Source organism: Anolis carolinensis, unplaced genomic scaffold (genome assembly GCF_035594765.1).
Source record: "Anolis carolinensis isolate JA03-04 unplaced genomic scaffold, rAnoCar3.1.pri scaffold_14, whole genome shotgun sequence".
Lineage (NCBI taxonomy): Eukaryota > Metazoa > Chordata > Lepidosauria > Squamata > Dactyloidae > Anolis > Anolis carolinensis.
In genome coordinates, this window is record NW_026943825.1 from 317,501 (window position 1) to 327,500 (window position 10,000).

Consider the following 10,000-nt stretch of genomic DNA (forward strand, 5'->3'; position numbering starts at 1 on the left):
TATGACCCAGCAAACAAGATAGACATGCTGGATTTCATATCACAAAATCACAAGTCGAACACTAACCAAGTGTCTAGGACTGTGTGATGTATTATTATTATTATTATTATTATTATTATTATTATTATTATTATTATTATTATGACCCAGCAAACAAGATAGATATGCTGGATTTCGTATCACAAAATCACAAGTCGAACACTTCCCAAGTGTCTAGGGCTGTGTGATGTATTATTATTATTATTATTATTATTATTATTATTATTATTATTATTATTATTATTATTTTATTATGACCCAGCAAACAAGATAGACATGCTGGATTTCGTATCACAAAATCACAAGTCGAACACTTCCCAAGTGTCTAGGACTGTGTGATGTATTATTATTATTATTATTATTATTATTATTATTTTATTATGACCCAGCAAACAAGATAGACATGCTGGATTTCGTATCACAAAATCACAAGTCGAACACTTCCCAAGTGTCTAGGGCTGTGTGATGTATTATTATTATTATTATTATTATTATTATTACTGTTATTACTATGATGACTCCCCTGCTTATTCCACCCGCACTCACAGGGGCCTGATGGGGACCATGGGGCTCCCCTCAGGCCATTCCCTTGGGGGGCTTCCTCCCTCTTCCATTCGGACCAGACCCGGGGAGGGGGGGGGCTCACCTGTTTTGGGGGTCTCCGTCCGCTCCGTCCCGGGAGAGGTCCCTGCAGCGCTCCCCGTCCCAGGCGCAGAAGGGGTCCCTGGCCAGGACGCACTGGGCGCAGGAGCGGTGCTGGCTGCAGTTGGCCCAGGGCACCTCCAGCACCCCCCGCGAGTGCCCCACAAAGAGCCTCCCCTGCAAGAGGAAGCCGAGGGCAGTGGGCGGAGGAGGGAGAGGAAGGAAGGAAGGAAGGAAGGAAGGAAGGGAGGAAGGAAGGACGCCCCCCCCCCCCGGGCCCGGGGCCACGTCCTCACCTGCGTGGGGTCCAGGAGGAGGTTGCGCACGGGCTCCGGCCGCTCAAAGAGCTGGACCTCCTCCACGATGTGGGCCTCGCCGCCACTGCCGTCCAGGGAGACCGCCTTGTGCAGGGAGCCCCCCTCTGAACACACGGGGAAGATTCGTTCATTATTTACGGCCGTACTTGCATCCCGCCCTTCTCACCCAAGAGGGGACTCAGGGCGGCTTACAATAAAAACACACATCTATCTATCTATCTATATATATAAAAGAGTGATGGCATCACGGCGACCCACAAAACAACAAAGCTACAGGCCCCCCAACCTCAAAATTTGACGACACAACCCGTCATCCACGCCTCTAGGTTGATACAACAAAAAGAAAAGAAAAACAAAGTCCTAATTAGAGAGAGAGAGAGGAATAATTGCTTTTATCCGATGGCTGCCAGTTAGAAGGCTAAGTTCCTCCAACTTGGTCTCCTAGCAACGTAATAAAAAATAATTAAAAAACACTAAAAATAATTAAAAACACTAAAAAATTAATACAATAAAATACCATAATAACAAAAATAACTAAAAATTATACAAGAAAATAATAAAATATAATAAATAAAAAGATAACTTACAATAAAATTAATTAAAAAATACAAATAACGTCAAATGAAAATTACACAACAATTTTTAACCAATACCACCACCACTTGGCCACAGCAACACGTGGCCGGGCACAGCTAGTATAGAAATAATACAGAACATTCAACCAATTAAAATTAAATACAATAAACATTCATAAATATACAACTGGCACATTTCAAGCCTAAAATACTGGGTCTGTCATTGAGTTCTAAAGCGTGTAATAGTAATTGATGCTGCTATTATTGTTCAAAGGCAATATTAATAATATTTGTCATTATAAGAAATCCTAAAAACACGATAAATGATAAATAATACATCTTGTCTCTTTGCATCAGCTGGAGGCCCCTCCCCACAATAACAATAACATATAAACGTAATACAGAACATTCAACCAATTAAAATTAAATACAATAAACATTCATAAAAATATACCGTATATACTCGAGTATAAGCCGACCCAAATATAAGCCGAGGCACCTAATTTTCCCACTAAAAAAACTGGGAAAACATTGACTCCAGTATAAGCCGAGGGTGGTAAATTCCAGAAATAAAAACAGATACCAATAAAATTACATTGATTGAGGCATCAGTAGGTTAAATGTTTTTGAATATTTACATCAAGCTCAAATTTAAGATAAGACTGTCCAACTCTGATCAAATCATTATTCTCATCTTCTTCAATGTAAATTATGTATCCTTTTAATAATAATAGGGTAAAAGAATACATGTAATAATAATAACATAATAAATACAGGAAAATAATACAAGTAACAATAAATATAGTAAAATAATAAATGCAATAATAATAATAATAAGATATTATTAATAATAATTAAAAATACAGTAAAATAAATGTAGTAATAGCAACAATAATAGAGAAAAATAATAAACGTAATACTGTATTATTATTATTATAATAAATTTATTATGATAAATAAATAATTGTTAATTATTAATATTAATAATATTTGCCAGAAGAAAGAAGGAGAAAAAAAAGAAGGAAGAGGCGGTGGAGGAGGAAGGAAAGAAGAGTAAGAAGAGGGGACGGAGAGGGGTCCTGGGGGTGAAGATGAGCGAGGAAGAAGATCAGAAGTCTCGAGGGTCCGCCCCCCCCCCCCCCCCGGTGGCCCCACCTGTGCCTAGGAAGAGAACGGTGAGCGTCTTCCCGCTGGCGAGGCGCGTGTGGTGCAGGGCGAGGCGCGAGTAGGGGGTCCCGTGTGCCACGAGGAGGGGCCGGCCCAGGACGGGGGCCACGCGCCCCTCCATCAGGAAGTGGTCCTTCATGAAGGTCAGGGCCTTGTCCGAGGAGGGGCCCACACCGCACTGCGGGGAGAAAAGACAAGAGCGTGACCCTTCCCGCGACCCCGCGTGACCCCGTCCCTCACCCCCCCGTGACCCCCGTGACTCACGCTTCCGGGCCGCGGCTCCATGGGGGGCCCGCTGTAGGTCACCCACCGGGAGCAGTCCTTGTTCAGCTCCTTGTACTTCCCCTCGAAGGCGCGCTGGATGGACGAGAGGCTGAAGGCACACACCGCCGAGGAGGAAGAGCCCCCTTGCCTGCACAACAAGGGAGACAACGGCACTCTGCACATGCTCAAAGGAACTGGGCCTCACCGCCCCACCCTCAAGGGGGGATCACAGCGGGTGGCGGGTTGTAATGAAGTATGAATTTTGGTTTACAGATGTTATATTTAATTGTGTGTTTATGTTTTAAAAGGGTAAGTATTATAGTTATTGCATGAAGGGAGTAGCCATCTCGGCACTCAGAGGCTGGTTGCCATTTAGCAGAAGAGAGAGCAGAGTTTGAAAAGGAACTCAGTCTGTGATCTGAGAGTCACAGGGAAGAGACTGGTTCCAGGTTAGGTAAACCAGGGAAGCTCAGATCTCTAGTTGTGTCATATTAAGCAAGTCAAGTGACTTGTTTGGGTTTATTGGTAGAATCTGAGTGGTAAAAGGAAGTAATTCCAGTTAGATCCGAAGTGTTCAGTTAATAGCATCAGTTGAAAGAATAGGAAAAGGTTTAAACTGCTCACGGAAAGGAGAAAGTCTTTTGAGAGTGGATTCATCATATGTTATTATTGCAACTGTTGAAGAAAGTGTACCTCTAAGTGAGAAAAAACATTGAAACCACTAAGCTTTGTGCCTGAATAAACTTGTTATTGTTCTCCAAGCCTCTGTCGCATATATTCTAAACCAAGTTACACTACCATCTAAAGTGAAGAAGAAAAAAAAGTAAAAGGTCTCCTCCAATAATAAATACACAATAATAAAGACTAATGGGTTAATAGACTAATTGGGCCAGCTGGTCAATAGCCAGCAGTGGCAATTTGAAGCCCAAGTCGGATTGAGCGCCCGTCCGTCAGCCGTAGCTCGCTGTTCACCCAAGCCGTTTGAAAACAGACGAGTTGAGAGTAGAGAAATTAGGCACTGCTTAATTGGGGAGGCATTTTGCAACGCCATAAAAATCCTGGCAATAAACAACAACAGGGGAAATTCTGCGATCAAAAAGGGCTCGTCACAACGGATGAAGCAACAGCACCCCTTGTGGCCAGAATTGAGCATAACCTCCAGATGCCGAAGTTGGAAAATGCCGAGCATTGTATGTGAGAAAGAAGGGCGGAATACAAATGCTGCAAATAAATAAATAAATTACCATTGTGAGGCGAAGACCCCGTAGAGGAGTGTGGCGCCCCCTTGTGGCTGGTGGAGGGGGGCCACGTGGCGGAGGAGGGTGAAGGGGAAGTGCCCGTTGCCTTGGCTACAGGACAGCCCCGCCTTCAGGAAGGTGGTCCACTTCTTCTGCAGCACTTTGTCTCCGCCCACATCGTTCTAGGGAGACAGAGAGAGAGGGAGGTGCAACGCTCTGCCCGGCCACCAGGGGGAGCCCCTATCCGCCCCATGATTGGCCGAGAAGGTGCCCCAGCCTTTTGAACAAGCCAATGGGCTGCTGACCTTGCAGACGCGGGCCACGCGCGGGACGGTCAGCCGCTCGAAGAAGTCGAACTCCTTCCCGGTTTCCGAGAAGAAGAAGTAGACCTTGCCCTCCTCCGCCTCCGGGTCCAAAGCCGCCGGGCTGAACGAGCCCACAAACGACGCATCCGCTGCCAACACAATTAGAATCATTATTAATATTATTATAGAATTATTATTATTAATAATATTAATATTATATGCCTAACTTCTCAAAGCAGCTGGCTCACAATAGCCTGAATCCATCCTTGGTTGCATAAGGAATACGTAATAATCATCATCATTGGGAAGAGCCCGATATCCCAGACACTTGGACCCAATGTGCATGTGTGCTGTGTTGTTATGTCCATGTACTTAATAAGTATTCCTTATGCAACTAATAATACAGTTCCGTAGCTTTCGTTGCCCACAGACAACTCAGTTTTCCATTATTTCATCACATTTTCAGTTAACTTTCCAATATTTTCACAAACCCCGATGGCATCCAGACGCTTGATGATCCAAGTATGTGGCAGTGAGTCAAATACTTTTTTGTAACCAAGTTGTTTTGCAGCTTTTGCAATTCTCCAGGATCATTTTGTCAATCAGAAGCTGGTATTTCGTGCCCCTGCTTCTTCTTCCATCATCATTATCATCATCATCATCATCATCATCATCATCATCATCATCATCATCATCATCATTATTATTATTAGATGCCTCTCAACTTCTCAAAGCAGCTATACCATTATCTAAAACCCGTCCTTGGTTGCATTAGGGATTTATTATTATTATGATTATTATTATTATTATTATTACTACTACTACTACTATGATGATGACATACGGTGCAGCCAGGTGAGGAAGCTGTCCGTCTTGAGGGGGGTTCGTGTGCCGAGGGTGCGGGAGATGATGGGCTCGTTGCCCTGGAAGTTGTTCATAGTCCCCGCGTAGAGCTCTCCATCTAAAAAAGAAAGAAACAAAGATTGGGGGACCCCAACAGAGACAGAGAGAGAGCCCTGGGTTCAAGGAGCCCATTGAGAATCCCATAGAGCGGGCTTCCTGCAATGAAGTCATGCTTCATCCCGGCCCTCTGCGCATGCTCTGGTGTCGTCGTCATCTCTCACCCACAACGATGGCGGTGTTCTGGTGCCGTGGGTCAAAGGGACAAATGCCTTTCCCTTCCTGCAGCAGCGGGTTCCCCTTGGCGTCCTTCACCAGTGTAAAGTTTGCCACATCCTGCAAGCAGAAAGCACAACATGCAGGGACATCTGTCAGGAGGGATAGGATGGTGTCTTCCTTATATGGCAGAATGAGGTGCGACTGGGTGGCCTGTGAGGTGCCTTCCAACTCTAGGATTCTATGGATAATAATAATAATAATAATAATAATAATAATAATAATGAAAAACTCAGCCGCTATCAGGACCTCAAGATTGAACTGCAAAGACTCTGGCAGAAACTAGTGCAGGTGGTCCCGGTGGTGATGGGCACACTGGGTGCCGTGCCAAAAGATCTCAGCCAGCATTTGGAAACAATAGACATTGACAAAATTACGATCTGCCAACTGCAAAAGGCCACCCTGCTGGGATCTGCACGCATCATCCGAAAATACATCACACAGTCCTAGACACTTGGGAAGTGTTCGACTTGGGATTTTGTGATACGAAATCCAGCATGTCTATCTTGTTTGCTGTGTCATAATAAAATATAATAATAATAATAATAATAATAATAATAATAATAATAATAATAATACATCACACAGTCCTAGACACTTGGGAAGTGTTCGACTTGGGATTTTGTGATACGAAATCCAGCATATCTATCTTGTTTGCTGTGTCATAATAAAATATAATAATAATAATAATAATAATAATAATAATAATAATAATACATCACACAGTCCTAGACACTTGGGAAGTGTTCGACTTGGGATTTTGTGATACGAAATCCAGCATATCTATCTTGTTTGCTGTGTCATAATAAAATAATAATAATAAAATAATAATAATAATAATAATAATAATAATAATAATAATAATAATAATATAACAACAACAACAATAACAACTTGGGAAGTGTTTGACATGTGATTTTGTGATACGAAATCCAGCATATATATCTCGTTTGCTGTGTCATACTCTGTCTTTGTGTCAATAATAATAATAATAATGATAATAATAATAACAACAACCACTTGAACGCTCCATAACTATAACCTATAATACGTTATTTGTATTCCGCCCTATCTCCCCGATGGGATAATTATGATGATGATGATTAGACTGGATGGCCCTTGGGGTCCCTTCCAAATCTAGGATTCTATTATTATTATTATTATTATTATTATTATTATTATTATTATTATTAATTTGATGGTCCTTGGGGTCTCTACCAATACGATTGTATGGTTTATTATTATTATTATCATCAACACAACGACGTTGTATGGCACAGCAAACAAGATAGCTATGCTGGATTTCGTTTTGCAAAACCACAAGTCGAACACTTCCCAAGTGTCTAGGACTGTGTGATGTATTTTCTGATGATGTGTGCAGATCCCAGAAAATACATCACACAGTCCTAGACACTTGGGTGGTTATTATTATTATTATTATTATTATTATTATTATTATTATTATTATGTTTACATATTAAAAAGGATGCTGTGTCGATTGGTATGCTGGCTGCTGCTCGAAGGGGGTTGGACTGGATGGCCTTTGGGGGCCCCTTCTACGGGTCGGATCTTAAGGCACTGACCAGGAAGGCGCAGGTGGGGCTGAAGGCGTAGGTCCCGCAGGCGTAGAGGTGGGTCGCGTTCAAAGGCACCAGCACTCGCAGGAAGTTGAAGCACTCCGTCTGCAAAGGGGGAAGCACAACATCATCACAACAACAACAACAACAACAGCAAAAAATAAAATAATAATAAGAATAATAAGAATATACCCCAAAGACAAGGGTAGGGTAGATGAAGATGACAACAGCAACAATAACAACAACAATAATAAGGTAATAATATATCCTAGAGACCATGATAAAACAGAAAGAATAATAACAACAACAATAATAATAATATGGTAATAATATATCCTAGAGACCATGTTATTCTTCTTCAGAAAGAAGAATAACAATATTAATAATAATACAGCAATAATATATCCTAGAGACCATGATAAATCAGAAATAATAATAATAATAATACGGTAATAATATATCTTAGAAACCATGATAAATCAGAAATAATAACAACAACAACAATAATAATAATAATATGGTAATAATATATCCTAGAGACCATGATAAATCAGAAAGAAGAATAACAATATTAATAATAATACAGCAATAATATATCCTAGAGATCATGATAAATCAGAAATAATAATAATAATAATAATAATAATAATAATAATAATATGGTAATAATATATCTTAGAAACCATGATAAATCAGAAATAATAATAACAATAATAATAATAATAATACAATAATATATCCTAGAGACCATGATAAATCAGAAAGAATAACAATATTAATAATAATACAGCAATAATATATCCTAGAGACCATGATAAATCAGAAATAATAATAATAATAATAATAATAATAATAATAATAATAATAATAGTACGGTAATAATATATCTTAGAAACCATGATAAATCAGAAATAATAACAACAACAACAATAATAATACAATAATATATCCTAGAGACCATGGTAAATCAGAAAAAATAATAATAATAATAATAATAATAATAATAATACGGTAATAATATATCTTAGAAACCATGATAAATCAGAAATAATAATAACAATAATAATAATAATAATAATACAATAATATATCCTAGAGACCATGATAAATCAGAAAGAATAATAACAATAATAATAATAATAATAATAATAATATGGTAACAATATATCCTAGAGACCATGATAAATCAGAAAGAATAATAATACTAGAAATAGTAATAACAATAACAATAATGCTGCCTTCTTTACCTCGTTGCTTTTCTTCTTGAAGACGCATTCTTCCTTCTTGCTGGCCGGGGGGCTCCAGGGGATCTAATCGCAGGTTTGAACCAAAAAAGGGACATTAAGTGATTTATTCCCTATGATGCAGACCCCAATAATAATATTAATAATGATAATGTAAAATACACAATATAAAATAATATTATAAAACAATAATAATATAATAATAGAACATCATTATTATTGTACTATAATAATAATAATAAAAACAATATAAAAATAAAAAATAATATATAATAATAAAATTATAACATAATTATAATAATGTTATAATAATATAATACTATAACACAGTAATAGTAATACAGTAGAGTCTCACTTATCCAAGCTAAACAGGGTGGCAGAACCTTGGATAATAAGGAGGGATTAAAGAAAAGCCTATTAAACATCAATTTAGGTTATGATTTTACAAATTAAGCACCAAAACATCTTGTTATACAACAAATTTGACCGAAAAAGTAGTTCAATACTCAGTAATGCTATGTAGTAATTACTGTATTTATGAATTTAGCACCAAAATATCACTATGTATTCAAAACAGTGACTACAAAAATACCTTGGATAAGCGAGTCTTGGATAAGTGAGACTCTACTGTAATAATATAAAACAACAGCAATAATAAAATGCAAATAAATTTAACAGTAATAATATTATTTTAAGAATGGGAAGTATATTATTAGCATAGCACAATATGAGTATTCTATATTATTATATGGTACGATACCACTATACTGCAATAGTACCAGTATTATTGCATGTCATATATAATATACAATTATTATATTATATTGTACTATATTATGATATGACATAGTAGTCATATTATTATTTAATAATAATTTTAAATAATAATAATAATAATAATAATATCATGAATAATAATGATGACGATAATACTAATACTAATAGGGTCCCCCTGCCCCGCCCCCCAGCAACTGACCTCCCCCTTGACCTGTATGTCTCCCGGCCTGGTGATGTCAAGGGCCAAGATGGCCTCCCGTGCCCCCACGAAGAGGGTCTCCCCATCGGGGCTCAGGAGGAAGACGTCGTAGTTCTGGACCTCTTTGTGGCTGAAGGAGGAGACCAGGCGGCGAGGGTCCTCTGCAAGAGACACCCACACAGTCATAGACATTAATAATAATAATAATAATAATAATAATAATAAAACAAGCAGTCAAAGAAGAAGAACATGCCCTGGCAGAATATGTAAAGCAAAGTGAAGAACCTGCTTTGATTGAAGTCAAAAATCAGAAACTCCTCAAAGCACAGCAGACAAAAAACCAGTACAAGAAAACCGCACTACAAACTAGAGCAGAATCAGTACAAGAAAACCACACTACAAACTAGAGCAGAATAAGTACAAGAAAACCACACTACAAACTAGAGCAGAATCAGTACAAGAAAACCGCACTACAAACTA

At 38.6% G+C, this 10,000-nt stretch overlaps 1 protein-coding gene across 2 annotated transcripts in view; it reads right to left on the reverse strand.

The window, feature by feature from the left end:
* sema4a (semaphorin 4A) overlaps positions 1-10,000 on the reverse strand; it is a 35,198-nt gene that overhangs the window by 6,189 nt on the left and 19,009 nt on the right. For both annotated transcript variants that reach the window (XM_062965043.1, XM_062965042.1), the window contains exons 3-13: positions 9,521-9,681; positions 8,548-8,610; positions 7,307-7,405; positions 5,672-5,783; positions 5,392-5,508; positions 4,548-4,696; positions 4,249-4,424; positions 3,005-3,152; positions 2,729-2,918; positions 978-1,102; positions 686-858 (exon numbers count right to left, since the gene is read on the reverse strand). In XM_062965043.1, coding sequence (XP_062821113.1) covers positions 686-858; positions 978-1,102; positions 2,729-2,918; positions 3,005-3,152; positions 4,249-4,424; positions 4,548-4,696; positions 5,392-5,508; positions 5,672-5,783; positions 7,307-7,405; positions 8,548-8,610; positions 9,521-9,681 — 1,513 coding nt within the window. The remainder of the gene's footprint in view (positions 1-685; positions 859-977; positions 1,103-2,728; positions 2,919-3,004; positions 3,153-4,248; positions 4,425-4,547; positions 4,697-5,391; positions 5,509-5,671; positions 5,784-7,306; positions 7,406-8,547; positions 8,611-9,520; positions 9,682-10,000) is intronic.